This window comes from Pleurodeles waltl, chromosome 7 (genome assembly GCF_031143425.1).
Source record: "Pleurodeles waltl isolate 20211129_DDA chromosome 7, aPleWal1.hap1.20221129, whole genome shotgun sequence".
NCBI classification, from domain to species: domain Eukaryota; kingdom Metazoa; phylum Chordata; class Amphibia; order Caudata; family Salamandridae; genus Pleurodeles; species Pleurodeles waltl.
Window position 1 is genome coordinate 177579857 of NC_090446.1, and position 18611 is coordinate 177598467.

Consider the following 18611-nt stretch of genomic DNA (forward strand, 5'->3'; position numbering starts at 1 on the left):
CTCACCCATTCCATCCTTTTGCCCAAAAATCTAAAACCATCCTTCATTTCTAATGTCAATTGTAACCGTGGTCTTGAATACTGTCATCATCACCGGATCTCATTTCATATTGAAAATAATTTCATATAAATACATGTAGTTTAGTACAGCTTTTTCCAATGTACCCCTACTTCATGTATTTTCATGCATATCAAATATTATGCTCAATTGTAATTATTCCCTCAATCCACTGTTTCGTAAATTCCATCTTCTTCTGCAATACTACTGTGGCTTTTTAATTCAGTATCTTTTACTCACGTTTCGGAACAAAGCGCCTTCTTAAGGACTGCCACATGTTCAAGATCCTCTTCACCTTCTAGAAGCCCCAAAAGAGTAGAATCTTATTCTTCTATAGTTCACAGAAGCTGTGTTCCATAAACAAATCCACATGAATTGGCATATACAGCTCCTACAGCAGAAGTCTCATCAGGGAAAAATATAACTCAGTCATCAGGCAATGTCACTTCATTGTCTTAATATCTGTCTATTCCATGGAGTGAATTCCTGATTCCCAAGTTGGTCGGAAGCCCAGGTGTGCGTCTCTTTCTTAATGGATCATGATATATTTTGTTTCCAGAATGCCTTCCAAATTACAGCTAAAGGAATACAATTTTCTCAACATTGTTTGACAACTTTATTTAATTTTCGGTAGGGATAAATGAAACAATTAACAGTTTATTTGACCAATAGCACAATCTTCTTAACACAGCATTAAAACAGCATTAGGCAGTCAATTGAGCAGAGACGAGTACCTATCCATCAAGACTGACAAACAGCTGAGAGAAACACAATTGTGTGAAACGCCATATCAGTCAAATAGATACATCTCATTTTGTCAGCTCTACGGAAGAGGCGGTGGAACTAGGCTGGTAAGTAGTTGATTTACCCAATATATTCAGCATCTACCATGAGCCTCGCTGAGGAGGGCCCATATTCTTGATGTAAGTACAGAATGAAGCAGAGGCGGCTCCTCCGCAATGGCGAAGGAACATTGCGTCGCTGGCTAACACCCAGCAGCTGAAAAATAAAATAATATTTTAATAGCTTTTTATTTTTCAGTTGCTGGCTCAGCCAGCGTGTGGAGGGAGAGGCGAGGCTGGGTCATGGGAGGCGGGAGGAAGAGGAGTGAAGTGCACTTAAATGTGCATGTCAGTTTGGCCGGCTGTCTTAGGCCACCCAAACTGACATGCTCTTGTAGGTTTCTCCAACCCGGCTGCGTTAGAGAAACAGAACAGACTCCGGTGCACTGTCTGAGGGGCAGACCAAGCCACTCAGATGAATCCTGGTGCTGCTCTCCTGCTTGGTATAGCATGAGAGCAGCACCAAGATTGCGTGGGGAGCCTGTGCTGGTGTCCCAGGGACTGCTGGGACACCATCAAAAGAGAAGAGGAACAAGGCGGCAGACAACAACATGACAGGTACATTATTTTAAATTTAATATTTTATTATTTCCCCCTTCCTTTCGCCTCACCCTTGAGATTTGCGGCAGGTGCCACTGGAACAAAGTCCAATTTTTTCCAAATCTTCTAACCCTATTGTTCAATACAGAGGTAATTTTTCCCATGGTGTATATCAACCATAGATTGGACCACCACATTGATCGAGGTAATTTTCATGTGTGTTAGCAACCGTAAACCTTATCGCTAACAGACTATGGGTGGGAAGTGTATCAGATGATAAGAAAAGGGTATGCTTAATTTTCCACTGTGTCAAAGAGCAGCAGGATTTGAAGGTCCATCTTTATGTCAAGGCTTGTAATATCCTTGATGTGAGATAAAATCTCTCTCCTATAACTTTAAATAGAGCTACAGGTGAACCACATATTGGTGCCAAAAAATCGTATATCAATTTCCTTATATTGAAATATATTGAAAGCTGCCTTCAAAAGCAGACTCGACTTGGAAGTACTTTGTAGACAACGGTACACACAAACAAACATACGTATATACAAATGTTGTGACAAAGAAATATTTGAAATAGTTGGCCCACTTCAGATTGATTTTTTTGCTGGATTTGAGACTCTGGGCATTGTGACTGCCACTCAGTGTCACAATGTATTTTTCCCTAAAAGGATTGTCTGGAATGGTGAGGAGCATCCCCTAGACTAAAGCACAGCTAACAGAGACCTACATGCTGAACAACTACAAGAAGAACCCAGACAGGTCTTACCAGAACATACTGCCCACATGACATGGATTTAATCAGAACATACAGCTCCAAGAACCCTGGCTCCTGTGCACAAGTATCTGAATGGAGTCTCCCTGGCAAAATGAGCAAAATAAGTGTGTCAAGTGTTCAGTTTGTCATAATGTCTCATAAAGTATACCATGTGCAATGTATGTAATAAATAATCGATATTTCTATAAGGCCCAGCATGCATTAGCTAAGGATGGCCTTTATGCTTCTTATATTTAGTTCTTCTTCTATTACAGTCTGTCAATCGCTAGTTGTAAACACATTCTTCGAAATTCAGTTTTATATCAGGCCGCGCCAGAATATTCTATGTTACAGCATTGGACATAAGTAAGATATTAGGACAATAGCTCAGCGAGTTAGGCACCAGCAGATGTTATTTGTATATCAGTCGCGTTTAAGGCCCCCGTCAGAGTTGACTTTGTCTTTCCTCCTAAAAAGGTCAATAAAATGAGGACTAATTTCTGTTTAATATTAACATTTGTATATAACGGTGTTCACTGTGAATCACTTCCGGCACAAGTGCTTGATAAGGAGCAGACTGCTATTTTACATTATAATTATCTGTAGCTGATGTACATTATTGTTATTTTTGTCATGCATGACAAGATGTTCGAGCTGACTGGTGAAGTTGTTTCTGAGTGTCCCTTCCACCAGTAGAGCTGCGAAGGGTCATTCATTCACCTGCCTCTTTAGAGTGAAAATAAAACAAAGGTATAGATGCAACTTTATGTTTTCTCCAGACAAACCTTAAATTGATTTATAACTAAAGCAATGCCCGATCTGCAGGGACTCAACATGTCTGCACCATCACTTCACAGAACCAGCAGACTAGGGACAAAATCTGAGTTTTTGTTGTGTTTTTCGATTCAAGAATGTGTTTATCTATTTACCTTCCTAAGTAAACGTTTGTTAGAAAGTACGTATATTTGGTACGTTTTTGGCATAAACAAGACTTGTTTTAATTACCACGTGCTCCCTTCAGGTGGGGATGTTCAATAGTTGCTGATACATTAACATAGGATAACACATCTTTCTGTCTAGTTGAGTTCCTCAGATGCTCCAGGTGTATCAACTGCTGGGATCACTTATTTTCCAACCCATCCAATTACAATGAGGTCAATGTTTGAGTGATACCATGATGGGCGTGGTTTCTTTTGCTAGTTGACTTTTCAAAAAATTGGAGTGTCATTTTCCCTTGGGACCAGCCTCAGAGAATATCTGCTCATCCAGGCACCACCAGCCATCAGTGAGATCAGACTGATATCTGCTTTCAGGTCTTCATGAGGTCATACCTTCTTCCATTGGTTCTTTTTGGTCTGGTTGTTAATTCTTAGCTTAATGACTTTAACAGCAACCTGAAGAACAAAGAATAGACATGAAGAGAGAGATGAGTAGAAGAGTTCGGATTAGGAAGAGGGAGAGCAAGAGGGAAATAAAAAAAGAAAGAACCACAGAATGAGAGAGAGAGTTACAAAGAGTGTGACATGATGAGAAATGTTGGACCTGGCGTTCTTAGCGTGGTCTGCCCATCAAGTTTTGCCTTCAGACTCCCTTTTTTTTGCTGACTTTGTTTTGCTGCCTTTAGGACTCTGCACACTTTACCACTGCTAACTAGAGCTAAAGTGCTTGTGCTCCCATCTTAAAACAACAGGTTGAATTTGCTTATGCTCACATGTAAGTCCCAGGTAAAGTGGCACAACCTGTGCTGAAGGCCTGTAAATTAAATTCTACTAGTGGGCCTGCAGCACTGATTCTGTAGCACTATGCGACCTTAAGTAACACTTTAAACGTGTTTCAAACCTGACATTGCAGCCTGTGTGTGTGCATTTTTAAACTGCCATTTTCACCTGGTAACATGAACCTTTTGCCAGGTCCAAACCCTCTTTTTTTAATACATATACGTCACCCCTAAGGTAGGCCGTCGGCAGCCCCAAGGGCAGTGTGCAGTGTATTTAAAAAGTTGGACAAGTACTTTTAAGTTTCTCATGTCCTGGTAGGGAAAAACACTTACATTTGTTTTTCACTACTGCAAAGCCTACCTCTCCTGTAGGATAACATTGGAATTACCTAATTACATTTTATAAGTTTAATTTTCAAATATGAACAGGTAACCTCTCTGTGTTTGGTGTCTCTGAAATCACAATTCGAAACCCTAACTTATGGTGAAGTTGGAATTCTGAAAATGCCACTTTTAGAAAGTTGCCATTTTCTTGCCTTAGTCATTCAGGCCCATATTTATACTTTTTGACGCAAAACTGCGCTAACGCAGTTTTGCGCCAAAAAAATTAGCGCCGGCTAACGCCATTCTGAAGCACCATGCGGGCGCCGTATTTATTGAATGACGTTAGCCGGCGTTAGCCGCCGGCGCCGTCTGGTGTGCGTTAAAAAAAACGACGTACACCAGGCAGCACCGGCGTAGGGGAAAATGGAGCTTGGGCGTCAAGAAATGGGGCAAGTCAGGTTGAGGCAATTTTTGCGCCTCAACCCGATTTGCGCCATTTTTTTTTCACTCCCAACCCCCATAGAAATGACTCCTGTCTTAGCAAAGACAGGAGTCATGCCCCCTTGCCTAATGGCCATGCCCAGGGGACTTTTGTCCCCTGGGCATGGTCATTGGGCATAGTGGCATGTAGGGGGGCACAAATCAGGCCCCCCTATGCCACAAAAAAAAATAAAAAAAATACTTACCTGAACTTACCTTAATGTCCCTGGGATGGGTCACTCCAGCCTTGGGTGTCCTCCTAGGGTGGGCAAGGGTGACAGGGGGTGTCCCTGGGGGCATGGGAGGGCACCTCTGGGCTCCTTCAGAGCCCACAGGTCCCTTAACACCTGCCTTTTGCAGGCGCTAAAAAACGGCGCAAAAGCGGCCGTACGTCATTTTTTTTGACCCGCCCACTCCCGGGCGTGATTTTTGCCCGGGAGTATAAATCCGACGCACATGCCTCGGAGTCGATTTTTTAGACGGGAACGCCTACCTTGCATCTCATTAACGCAAAGTAGGTGTCCACGCTAAAAAATGACGCTAACTCCATGGACTTTGGCGCTAGACGCGTCTAACGCCAAAGTATAAATATGGAGTTAGTTTTGCGTCGAAATTGCGTCAAAAAAAACGACGCAATTCCGGCGCAAACGGAGTATAAATATGCCCCTCAGTGTCTGCAGCCTGATTCTGGGCCACATGCCTGGGTTTAGTTGACAGTTGGGTTTTGTGTATTCCTCCTAGACAGCCACACACAATGGGGAGTGTAAGTGTGACTGGATGAGCCATCACTGGCAAGACGGGAGGGAGGAGCTGGACCCAGCCCCCCCTTAACTTGAATAGGCTGTGTCCTGTCTCCACACAAAGGGCTGCATACCACCTGTACTTAGCCTGGGGCCATGGCCAGGAAGGCAGGGCATCAGGGCACTTCAAAAGCATGGCTTTAGAAGCTTCTCCCCACTTCAGGGTCCCAACTGAGTATATGTACTGGACCTCAGACACCACTACTTCAGTACACCTCTGGACCTGTGAGTACTCTGGCAGGAAGAAGGACTGCTGTGCTTTTACAAAGACTGCACTCTGCTGTACTGCTGCTCTGGAGTACCTGCTGCCCTGCTGTGCTGACCTGCTGCCTGCTGCTCTCTTGCCTGGGTTAGAAGGACTGTACCTGCATGTCTTGAACTCAGAACGCCGGGGACTACAAGGGCTAATTGGCTGGTCTCCTGATCTGAAGCCTCAGGGACTTAACAGGCTTTCAACGACCTTGCACCTGCACCTGGACTCTTCCATCTGTGAGTCTACCCTGCCAAGTGGATGTAACCTCATGCCTATACTCTTGGAAGTGGGCTTAAGGGACTCTGCAGCCTCTGTGGATCCAGCGGTACGAACACATCTCTGTTGTGCATCATAAACCTGAGCAGAACAAACATATTGTCGCTGCTGTGTGGATTGGATCCATCACAAGACCCATACTGCCTTGCAGCCCTTCAGAACCAATGTGTAGCTCCAACTGCGTGACACATCCTCAGCACAGGCCCTCGCATCTCTCGCCAACGCTAGCCTTGAGGATGATTGACTCAGCATCACCGTCTCGCAGCTCTACGGAACCGATGCATCACCCCAACTGTGCGCTACTTTCTAAATTCCAGACTTTGCATCGCAAGCCCCATTGTCGGGATCCTTGATGACAACACAGGCCTTGCAGCCTTGCTACATCTTGGAACTGACCAATTGCTCCAGCTGTGCAGCGTATCTTCAACGTGAATCTTTTAGATGCTCCGCAAACCCGGATTTAAGGTACTTTGTTCAGCTGGTCTAACAGGGTCCCTATAGCCGGCCCATGCTCCATCACGGTCAGCCTGAAATTCTGACTTTATGCCAGTCCGGCGTGACCAGATATGCACAGCTGACGCTTTGTGCTTTTTTTGACCGATCTTTACTCAAATCTTTAAAACTGAATTTCTCTGGTTCTATCAAATGGATTTTTGTCATTTTGATCTTGCATTATTTATTAAAGAAGGTTTGATTTTTCTAACTTGGAGCGGGATCCTGATGTGTGGTGTTTTCACTTTTTCACTGTTTGAAGTGTTACACAAGTACTTTACACATTGCCTCTAAGTGAAGCCTGACTGCTATGTGCCAAGCTACCAGAGGAATGAGCACCCTGACAAGGCGTGTGGTTGCTTTCTGATCAGGGTTCACACCCCAGTGAACCTATAGCCCCATTTTTCACAAGAGAGATAAGCAGAATAGTTCAGATTAGTAAGAGGGAGAGCAAGAAGGAAAGAAAGAGGGAGAGAAAGAAGGAGAAAGCAAGGAAGAATGAGCAAGAACAAATGAGAGAAGACAAGATGAGACAGAAAAGGGGAGCACTTGTTGATGAGGGCAGAAGCAACCTTTTCCAAAGCCATCAGCCTGGTTCATATAAGTAAAGAGACAGCCTGGAACACAAGATTTTAATGATTTATAAACCACTCTGATATAATCTAATTTTGAAAGCTACCTTGTCACTACAGATGCCTGATGCCATCTGAAGAGGAGAGATTGTGTTTTTCTTCATTGCTTCCATATTTCCTACACACAGGAACCCCAGAGAGCAATGTTTCTGCAGAGGAAAGAGTGCAATCCTAGATGAAGCCAGGAAAAGTATTTGACTCTTACTTCCACTTCCACACGTTTCCTTTGTCTTTTCCAAAGAATCTTTCTTTGATTGAAGAACTATCCCTCTAACACTTACCAGACATACAATAGAGCTGGCCAGTGCCTTGCCCAGGCTCAGAAACAGGAGCAACAGCACAGAAGGGAGGAATGGGAGAGGTTCCCCTTTGCAGCAGGTAAAGTTGGGCGCATTCGTTTTACTTGGGCTAAAATCCAGATGCAGAGTCCCATCTGAGGTCGGTGGCTTGAGTGTGGGGCACTCTGCAGAGAGAAAAAGGCAGGGTACTTCTTATCTCAGAATTATCATATAAATAACCAGACACATTTCAATATCCACAGAGCAATCCCACAAAGTTCATATTTGTCTTGCTATGGGAACCTGCTTCTCATAACTTATTAATGATCTCTGATGACAATTAGAAAGGGGTTTTGGTAGGTGTAGGGTCACTTCCACGTCTGTTAATCACTCCTTTAGGAGATAAGGAGTCTGTAAAGAAACTATTGAGTTTTGGTTTGGTTGCTGAATGTGGCCTGATAGAAACATGTGGCAAAAAGCATTGGCTTTTCTAATGGCTTTGCCAAGCAGCACAGCGTCGGAGATGCTGTGCCACATGGCTAAAGAAAGAATAAAAAAAGCTTTTTGCTCAGTCAGCTGGGTCATTTTGTAGGCATGCGTAACACGCATGTGCATACCTATAAAATTACACAGATGCTTTTTTCTTTTTAGTTACTAGCCCGAGTTAGATCGGTAATCAAAAAGAAAAAAATGTATAACATTTATTTCATGTTGGGGAGTAGAAGCAACACGTGTGGCGCCAGTGTGGGGGGTGGCAGCAACAAGGGAGATGAGGGGCAGAAGCAACACTGGGAACAGGTGTGGGGCAGGGTTTGAAAGTTGCTGAGGGAAAGCAACATGGGGTGGAAGCAACACATGGTCACCAGGGGGGTGGAACAAAATGGGGACATGGGGACAGGAGTGGAAATAACATGGAGGCATGGGAGGTGTGGAACCAAAACAAGGGGACAGGTAGTGGAAGTAAGACAGGCATGGGTTCAAATGGGCGAATGACAGCAATGTGGACCTGTCAGGGAGAAAGCAAATAGGCAAGAAAAACAAAATATTGGGGAGAGGATGTGCCCATGGGCGAGAAAGGTGAAGTGGGAGAATGATGTGGGGGGTCAGAAGGGCATGATGAGAGACAGCAGGAGAACGCATGCTCTCTTGTAGAATGCTTAAAGAAATAGAACAAAGTAGCACCTGACAACAGCAAGCAGTGGAAGGACATAGTAGTAATGCATCTATCCTCCGAGGGCAGACAAACACAAAAAGAGAAAAGAAACCCCACAACCTACAGATGAAGAGGCAAGCAAATGAGACGGACATTAAAGCCTACCATGGTAAGCTATGTACAAAACCATAGAAATGCAGCTGTTATAGTTAGAGTTATTTCAGTGACCATAACTCTTGCCCTAGGGTAACTATAACTCACGCCATCGCCATGCACAGTTTTTGCATCAATAATATTACTGCAAATGTTACACTGATATTATCAGTGATCTTATAAAAGATGTCCTGAGTGTTGTAATATCTGGGTAATTAGCAGTGGTGGGCGAATGTGTGAGTCATAGTTACCTTAGGGCAAGAGTTATAGTTACTTCACATAACACTACATATAACAATTTAATTTCTCTGGTTTTGTACATTTAAAATGTGAGCCTAGCTGTAATGTCCATGTAACCTTTGTTTTTTTAAGTTCATTTCTATGTTTTTTTAATTCTATTTCCTAACTATTATGTCTCTGTAACCTTTGTTTTTTCAGTGAATTTATATGGCTTTTTTAACATGAAGTAATTTTAATTACTATACATTAATCCAGTGTGAGAAAGTAGCTTCTTTCTAGCATGGTTACCCCCACTGTTGGCCTGTTTGTGAGTGTGAATCCGTGTCTTTTTTCTGTGTCATTGGGATCCTGCTAGCCAGGACCCCAGTACTCATAGTGAAAACCATATATGTCAGCGTGTTTTGCCTGTCTCACTGGGATCCTGCTAGCCAAGACCCCAGTGCTCATAGTTTGTGGCTTAACGTGTGTGTTGCCAGTAATGCTCTCCCTGCTTTTAAATTTGTCACTTTAGCCTAGTGGCTTCATTTATCAATTTCAGTTGGCACACTGGACCCCCCATTTAAGTCCCCAGTATATGTTACCTAGGTACCCAGGGCATTGGGGTTCCAGGAGATCCTTATGGACTGCAGCATTTCTTTTGCCACCCACAAGGAAGTGCACACGCTATTTCACAGCCATTTTCATGGCACTTAAGTAACTTATAAGTCACTTATATGTCTAACCTTCATTTACTGAAGGCTAGGTGCAAAGTTACTAAGTGTGAGGGAACCCTTGCACTAGCAGCAGTGCCCCCATGCAGTCCAGGGCCAATTCCCTGGACTTTGTGAGTGCGGGATGCCATTACACACGCGCACTACATGTAGGTCAATACCTATATGCAGCTTTACAATGGTAACCCTGAATATGGCCATGTAAGGTGTCTAAGATCATATTATTGTCCCCCCCATTCCAAATATGGTATTGGGGAGCCATTTCCATGCATCCTGTGGGCCCTACTATGGACCCCCAGTACTGCCAAACCAGCTGTTTCAGGCTTGCACTGCAGCTACTGGTGCTGCCACATCACAGACAGGGTTCTGCCCTCCTGGGGTCTGAGCAGCTCAGTCAAAGGAAGGCAGAAGAAAGAATTTCCTTGGAAATAGGTGTTACAGGCTTGGGAGGGGTAGCCTCCCCAAGCCTCTGGAAGTGCTTTGAAAGGCACAGATGGTGCCCTCCTTGCATAAGCCAGTCTACACCAGTTCAGGGACCCCCAGCCCCTGTTCTGGCACGAAACTGGCCACAGGAAAGGGGAGTGACTCACTCCCCTGTCCATCACCACCCCATGGGTGGTGACCAGAACTTCTCCAGTGTGTCCCAGACTTCAGCCATCTTGTTTTCCAAGGTGTGGGGACACTGTGGAGGCCTCCGAGTGGCCAGTGCCAGCAGGTGACGTCACAGACCCCTCCTGATAGGTCCATACCTGTTTAATTAGCCAATCCCCCTCTCAGGGCTATTTAAGGTCTCTCCTGTGGGTTTCTATTCAGATTATACTTACAAGTTTCCAGCAGGAATCATCTGCAACTACTACTTGATCCTCTGACCTCAAATCAACCGGAGGCTGTTCCAGGAACCGCTGAAACAGCAACAAAGTGTCCAGAAGGGCTACTTCGACTCTGCAACTTCAGTTCCAGCCAGCAACTGCAACAGTTTCCATGGTGTGCATGTTCTGGGGACTCCCTGTCTTTACCCTGCACCAGAAGGACCGAAGAAATCTCCTGTGGAGTGACGGAGTCACTTCCCTGCTCCAGCAGGCACCTCCTAAGACAATGACTAGTTCTCTTGGACTCCTCTCTTAGCGAAGACTGTGCTCCTTGGAACACAGGTGGTGGACCCCTTCGACACAGACTGTCCTAAGGCCCTGCTGTCCAAATTTGGAGGAGGTAAGAGCTTGCCTTCCCTATTTGTGACAGTACCCCTGTGCACCATGTCATCTTCACCTCCTGAGGCCTCTGTGCACTATTTGTAAGAACCCTTCATGCACAGCCTGGCCCAGGTCCCCAGCACTTAGTCCTGCGACCTCAACTCGCTGAGTTGTTCTCCGGCGGGGTAGGACATTCTTTTGTAGTGCTGCAACAACCGCAATTTGCACCTTCTTTGTCCCGGTGTCCTGGGAGCTCCGTGGGTGCTGCCTGGTCACCTGTGGGTTCCCTCCAGTGTTGGGAGCCCCCTCTGAATCCTCAGTCTGAATTGAGGCCCCCAGGTCCCTCTTGGGTCCAGGCAGCGCCATTTTGACGCAATCCGCAACATTGATTGAACGAGGCTTGTTGATGAATCAAACGCTGCAACTCGCCTGCATCCAACATCTCTACATGGGACATCCTTTCAATTATGCAGGAACCCACAGCAATCTTCCTAGGTGCTCTTCTGCAGACTTCTTCCAACCCGAGACTCCTCTTTTGCAACCATCTTCTAGGTTGGCAGGGACTCCTGTCCTTCCTGGAATCTTCTACGACTTCTGGACCTGGTCTCCTCTCTTTGCAGGTCTTCAGGTCCAGCAATTCACCATTTGTTGATTGCAGTCTTGCTTGGTTCTTGCAATAACTCTAATCACGACTTGTAGAGTGTCCTAAGGAAACTTGCAGTACTTTACTCCTACTTTCCTGGGTTCTGGGGTGGGGTATTTTACTCACCTTTGTGGTTTTCTTACTCTCCCAGCGATTCTCTACACACTACACTTGTCTAGGGGGGAATTTGCGATTCGCATTTCACTTTCTTATTGTATGGTTTGTGTTGCCCCTAGACCTATTTTCTCCCATTGCATTCTATAGCATTTCCTAATGTTTGCACTAGCCTATGACTATTTACTTACCCTATTTTGGTGTCTAGTGTATATATTGTGTATAATACTTACCTCCAGAAGGAGTATTGCCTCTAAGATATTTTTGGCCTTGTGTCACTAAAATAAACTACCTTTATTTTCTTTACTTGTGTATAAGTACTGTGTAACTGTAGTGGTATTCTAGGAGCTTTGTATGTCTCATAGTTCAGCCTAAGCTGCTCTGCTACAGCTACCTGTAACAGCCTAAGCTGCTAGAACACTACTACATTTCACTAATAAGAGATAACTGGACCTGGTATAAGGTGTAAGTACCCAAGTTACCCATTACAAACCAGGCCAGCCTCCTACATTGGTGGTGCAGCGGTGGGATAAGTACTTGCAATTGCTTTACCACTTTGTTACTGGTGCTTTTCACAAGAAAAGCTTGCTCCAATACTTATGGCTCTACATAAGTATACCTAGAAGTAATTTCTAACTTTCTAAAAAGTTCTTTAAACTTTGCAAAACATTTTCAAAGTTTCTGATTTTTTTTTATTCTCTAAAGAGTTAGGCCTACTACTCTACTAACTTTTTACTGTCTGTCCTAAACTGTTTCTTTCAACATGTCTAGTGTAGAAGCTACCCCTGGAGTTGTGAAGACAGCATATGAGAATCTAAACTTTAAAAGTTTGAGGGGTCTCTGCATTGAAAGGAGTTTAGGGATTGGAAAGAACCCCAATAAGGAATTCCTTTTAAATCTTCTCTTGAAGCATGAACAGGGTCTTAACACTGGTCAGGAACAGCCAGAGGGGGGAGTAGAGGAAGATCCCAACCAGGCAGGCTAAGAGGAGCATACTGATAATCCTTGGGCGGGTCCTTCCACTGATCTTTAGGTCAACAAACCCCTCAGTGTAGCTGGGAGTTGGAAGAGTTTACACACTAGTAGGGCTCCCTTCACACCTAGAGGCCAGATCACTAGGGTGGCTCAAGTTAGGGAAACATCAGCTTCTGCCAATTCCAGTGTTACTTCTGTTTCAGAACACTTTTAAACCTCAGGACTTGTCCCTAGATAGGGAACTCAGAAAGCTGAGGTTAGAGGAGGCCACACTGAGGCTACAGAAGCAACAGTTGGCATTAGACAGGGAATCCCTGGCTGTGGAAAGTGAAAGGCATGGGTTGGGGTTAGTTCCCCATGGTGGCAGCAGCAGTTTCAGGAATTCCAATGTCAGGGAACCCACATTTGATTCCAGGAATATGCACACAGTTGTCCCCCTTTACAAAGATGGGGATGACATCTTCAAGTGGTTTGCTGCACTTGAGAGGGCCTGTAAAATTCAGAGGGCCCCTCAAGTTCAGTGGGCTGCTATCCTGTGGCTATCTTTCACTGGCCAGGGGAGACACAGACTCCTTATTGTCAGGGAGAATGATATAGATAACTCCCATATACTCAAAAGTGCACTCTTAGATGGTCTGGGCTTAACCACTGAACAATACAGGATAACGTTCAGAGAGACCAGAAAGGAGTCATCACAGGATTGGACAGATTCTGTAGACTGTTCAGTGAAGGCCCTAGAAGGTTGGTTAAATGGCAGAGAGCATATATTGAATAATTGTGTGTCTGATTTGTTTCATCAGTATTTTGTGGACTCAGATCAGACCTCTCCCCAAGAACTGGGAAGGAAGGCAGACAAATGGGTCAGAACAAGGGTGAGGAGCAGAACAGCTCATGCAGGGGGTGACAAAGACAGCAAAAAGAAAGATGCTGAAAAATCTCAGGAAAAGAATGAGGATAAAAGTAAGCACAAAGATCCTTCTTCAGGTCCAAAACACTCCTCTGGGGGTGGGGATAAAACTTCTTCATCTTCTTCTCACTCTTCACACAATCGGGAAAAGCCTTGGTGCTATGTGTGCAGAGGTAAAGGCCATTGGCCAGGGGATAAGTCCTGCCCAAGTAAAGCCCCTTAGCCTACCACCACTAATACATCAAACTCTAGTGCCCCTGGCAGTAGTGGTAATAGTGGTGGGACTACTGGCAATAGTCAAACTAAAGGTGTAGTTGGGTTCACTTTTTGGACCATAATAGAAACTGGGGTAGACAGCTCTAAAAGAGTTTCTGTCACACCTGGTGGCATTGGCCTTGCCACCTTGGCTGCTTGTCCCCTTAACATGGATAAGTACAGGCAGTCAATCTTAATAAATAGTGTTGAGGCACAGGCCTACAGGGACACAGGTGCCAGTATCACTTTGGTGACTGAAAACTTGGTGTCACCTACACAACACCTCCTTGGACAGAAGTACCAGGTTACTGATGTCAATAACTCCACTCAGTCTCTCCCCTTAGCTGTAGTTCAACTTAGTTGGGGTGGAGTTACTGGCCCAAAGCAGGTGGTGGTATCACCTAGCTTACCTGTAGATTGCCTCGTAGGGAAAGACCTAGAGACCTCTGGTTGGGCTGAGGTAAAGTTTAGGACCCATGCATCCATGCTGGGTATCCCTGAGGAATTGCTTCCTCTCATTTCCGGGGAAATTAAAAAGCAGAGGAAAGAAAAAGGCCTGAAATCTCAGGATTCCTCTCCACCAACAGGTATGAAGGGTATCAAAGTATCCCTTCCCCACCCTGCCACTAAGGATACCATTCCTGTGGTGGGAAAAACCTCTCCTGGGGTGGAACCTGTACCAAGGGAACCCTCAGCTACCGCAGCTAGACTCCCAGAGGTAAACGTACCTCTCTGTGTAACCACTAAAGCAGATGTGCAAACTTGCACCATTTTAGTAAATATGGGGCATCACTCCCACCCTCCCAGCGAAACTTTAGTGCAGCAGCCCTACACTGCCTCTGAACACTTAGGGCAGCAACCCTGCCCCAGTGTGGAGCTTATAGGACAGCAGCCTTGCCCTGCTCCAACTCAAGAGAAACAGCAACTCTGTTCTCTGTTACAGCCATATGGACAAACGCTTTGCCCAGCTATGGCTTTATTGAGTCAGCATCCCTGTCTAGCATTTTCTGCATTTGACATAGGCCCAGTGGACCAATCCCACTGCCCAACTTTAAAACATACTAATAGGAACTTTGCAAATTTACACTCACACTGTTGGTTAGGTAAAAATCTCCAAACAGGGTAGCTTACATCCCAACAGGGAAGTAACCATAAAGTGGATGATAAAGGGAGTAACCACTCTATTGCAGATATGCTCTCCACTTATCACCATTTAGACAATAAAGTCTCAACTGGCCATGGTTAGCTTTATTGTCCTTTGTTTTGGAGGGGGTGGGGGTTTGTGAGAAAGTAGACTCTTTCTAGCATGGTTACCCCCACAGTTTGCCTGTTTGTGAGTGTCTATCAGTGTGTTTTTACTGTGTCACTGGGATCCTGCTAGCCAGGACCCCAGTGCTCATAGTGAAAACCCTATATATCATTCTGTTTTGCCTGTCTCACTGGGATCCTGCTACCCAAGACCCCAGTGCTCATCATTTGTGGTCTAATGCATGTGTTCTCAGTAATCCTTAACTGTGTCACTGAGGCTCTGCTAACCAGAACCTCAGTGATTATGCTCTCTCCACTTTTAAATCTGTCACTATAGGCTAGTGACTTAATTTACCAATTTGAATTGGCACACTGGACCCCCTTATAAGTCCCTAGTATATGGTACCTAGATACCCAGGGCATTGGGGTTCCAGGAGATCCTTATGGGCTGCAGCATTTCTTCTGCCACCAATAAGGAGCTCAGTCAAACCCTTTCACAGGACTGCCACTGCAGCCTGCTTGAAATAGTGAACACACTATTTCACAGCCATTTTCACTGCACTTAAGTAACACATAAGTCACATATATGTCTAACCTTCATTTACAGAAGGCTAGATGGAACGTTACTAAGTGTGAGGGCACCCTTGCACTAGCAGCAGTGCCTCCACGCAGTCCAGGGCCAATTCCCCAGACTTTGTGAGTGCGAGTGTCGTAGTTTGGACTCTTGCTCTGAGCAAGACTGCTGGTCTCAGGATGACAGTACTTTCGTTTGTAGGAGACTATGGGGGTGATTCTGACTCCCGCCGGCCGCGGTAACCGCGGTGCCGGCGGGAGCCGCCAGAATACCGCTGCACGGTCAGAAGACCGCCGCGGTTATTCTGTGTTTCCCGCTGGGCTGGCGGGCGACCGCCAGAAGGCCGCCCGCCCGCCCAGCGGGAAACCCCTTTCCACGATGATGCCGGCTCCGAATGGAGCCGGCGGAGTGGCAAGGGTGCGACGGGTGCAGTTGCACCCGTCGCGAATTTCAGTGTCTGCTATGCAGACACTGAAATTCTCAGTGGGGCACTGTTACGGGGGCCCCTGCAGTGCCCATGCCATTGGCATGGGCACTGCAGGGGCCCCCAGGGGCCCCACGACACCCCATACCGCCATCAGGATGGCGGTATGGGGGTCGGAATCCCCATGGCGGCGCAGCTTGGAGGATTCCCCAGGGCAGTGGAAAACCGGCGGTACACCGCCGGTTTTCCGTTTCTGACCGCAGCTGTACCGCCGCGGTCAGAATGCCCTTGGGAGCACCGCCAGCCTGTTGGCGGTGCTCCCGCGGTCCCCGGCTCTGGCGGTCCATGACCGCCAGGGTCGGAATGACCGCCTAAGTCTCTTCCTACAACTATTTGTAACTATTGTCCAAACCTTACCGGCTTACTAGCAGTACCTCACCACAAACACAATAGTAAAAGGTGATTTGTAGCAGTCGCTTACGCATGGACTCAAAATACAATATCTCAGGGTTGTCGTGGTTAAACGGAAATTACCCTTTTCTCACAGATTTATTATGTCTCATACAAAGGCAATAACACAGATGCAGTAAAGTTATAATAGTTTTTATTCAACATAACTGCAATTTGTGATAAGTTGCATGAACTGCAATGATTAGGATAATGAATATACCAAGCAACATTATTGTAAAGAGGAGAGTCATTGTTATAAAGACCCCCACCATTATGCAATATATGAAAGAAATATATGTATATGTAAAAGATGGAATAAGCCCTAATACCCTAAGGAGAGTAGGTCTAACCTCCTACCTAAAAAGGAAGAGCTGGGTTCGTTAAACCTAATCTGCCAAAACCGTGTCCATGAGAGGAGCCCCCAACCCTCGTTATCTTGGAATGAGGTCTCTATCTCAGACTCCACAGGGACACGAAGACTGGATCAGTGTCAAGATGACTGCAGCATCGGTATCAGCGATGGTGGCGATGCCCTCTGGTCGGAATCCCTCTGATTATCTGTCTAAAAGTGTGTTGTATTTATACAGATCTACAAGGTCCCCTGACATAAGTGTTATTCATAACAATAGATAACAGGCATGCTTGGGACGGCAATTAATATCAACAATCCCTCGAAAGTATAGAGAGGGAAAATCCCTAAGTGTGAATGCCTACTGTATGTTTGTCTTTCGTGCTTGATCTTGACGCCTTGGCGCAGTGACACTGATAATAGAACCCATAACAAGTGGCATAACTATAAACAAGGCCGCCATTTTAAAGGAAATAAATAATTAAATGGACTAAGCCAGAGCAAGCTAAGTAGGTTAAAAGTCACTGGGTGACGGGGGCACGAGTTTACAAGCCTACGGCTAAGCTAACTCCTGTTAACCCGTTAAAACAAACTAGGATTCACTACACCATTACACGCATGCACTACATATAGGTCAATACCGATATGTAGCTTCACAATGGTAGCCCCGAATATGTCCATGTAAGGTGTCTAAGATCATGGAATTGTCCCCCATTCCAAATATGGTATTGAGGAGCCAATTCCATGCATCCTGGGGGCTCCTCCATGGACCCCCAGTACTGCCAAACCAGCTCTCTGAGGCTTGCACTACAGCTACAGCTCCTGCCACCTCACAGACAGGGTTCTGCCCTCCTGCGGTCTGAGCAGCTCAGTCCCGGGAAGGCAGAACAAAGCATTTCCTTTGGGAGGAGGGTGTTACACCCTCTCCCCTTGGAAATAGATGTTACAGGCTTCGGAGGGGTAACCTCCCCCAGCCTCTGGAAATGCTTTGAAGGGCACAGATGGTGCCCTCTTTGCATAAGCCAGTCTACACCGGCTTAGGGACCCCCAGTCCCTGCTCTGGCATGAAACTGGATATAGGAAAGGGGAGTGACCACTCCCCTGTCCATCACCACCCCAGGGGTGGTGCCCAGAGATCCTCCAGTGTTTCCCAGACTTCAGCCATCTTGTTTTCCAAGGTGTGGGGACACTCTGGAGGCCCATGAGTGGCCAGTGCCAGCAGGTGACGTCAGAACTCCTTCTGATAGGTCCATACCTGATAAGGTAGCCAACCCCCCTCTCAGGATTATTTAGGCTCTCTCCTTTGGGTTTCTCTTCAGAATCTACTTGCAAGTCTCCAGAAAGGAATCCTCTGCAACTACTACTTCATCCCCTGACCTTGGATCGACCGCAGACTGCTCCAGGAACCGCTGTAACAGCAACAAAGTATCCAGAAGGGCTACTTCGACTCTGCAACTTCAGTTCCAGCCAGCAACTGCAACAGTTTCCACAGAGTGCACACTCTGGGGACTCCCTGTCTTCACCCTGCACCAGAAGGACTGAAGAAATCTCCTGTGGAATGACGGAGTCACTTCCCTGCTCCAGCAGGCACCCCCTAAGACGATGACAGGTTCTTTTGGACTCCTCTCCTGGCGATGAGCATGCTCCTTGGAACACAGGTGGTGGACCCCTTCGACACAGACTGTCCTAAGGTCCTGCTGTCCAAATTTGGAGGACGTAAGACCTTGCCTTCCCTTTTTGCAACAGTACCCCTGTGCACCGCATCGTCTTCACTTCCT

General features: G+C 45.9%; 1 protein-coding gene across 1 annotated transcript in view; it reads right to left on the bottom strand.

Moving 5' to 3' along the window:
• Positions 1-655: 655 nt before the first annotated feature.
• The window catches only part of LOC138247220 (uncharacterized), a 230892-nt gene continuing 212936 nt past the window's right edge, over positions 656-18611 (bottom strand). Inside the window, exons 4-5 of the mRNA XM_069201951.1 lie at positions 7452-7633; positions 656-3590 (exon numbers count right to left, since the gene is read on the bottom strand). Of these exons, the coding sequence (XP_069058052.1) occupies positions 3522-3590; positions 7452-7633 (251 nt within the window). The 3' untranslated portion in view covers positions 656-3521. The remainder of the gene's footprint in view (positions 3591-7451; positions 7634-18611) is intronic.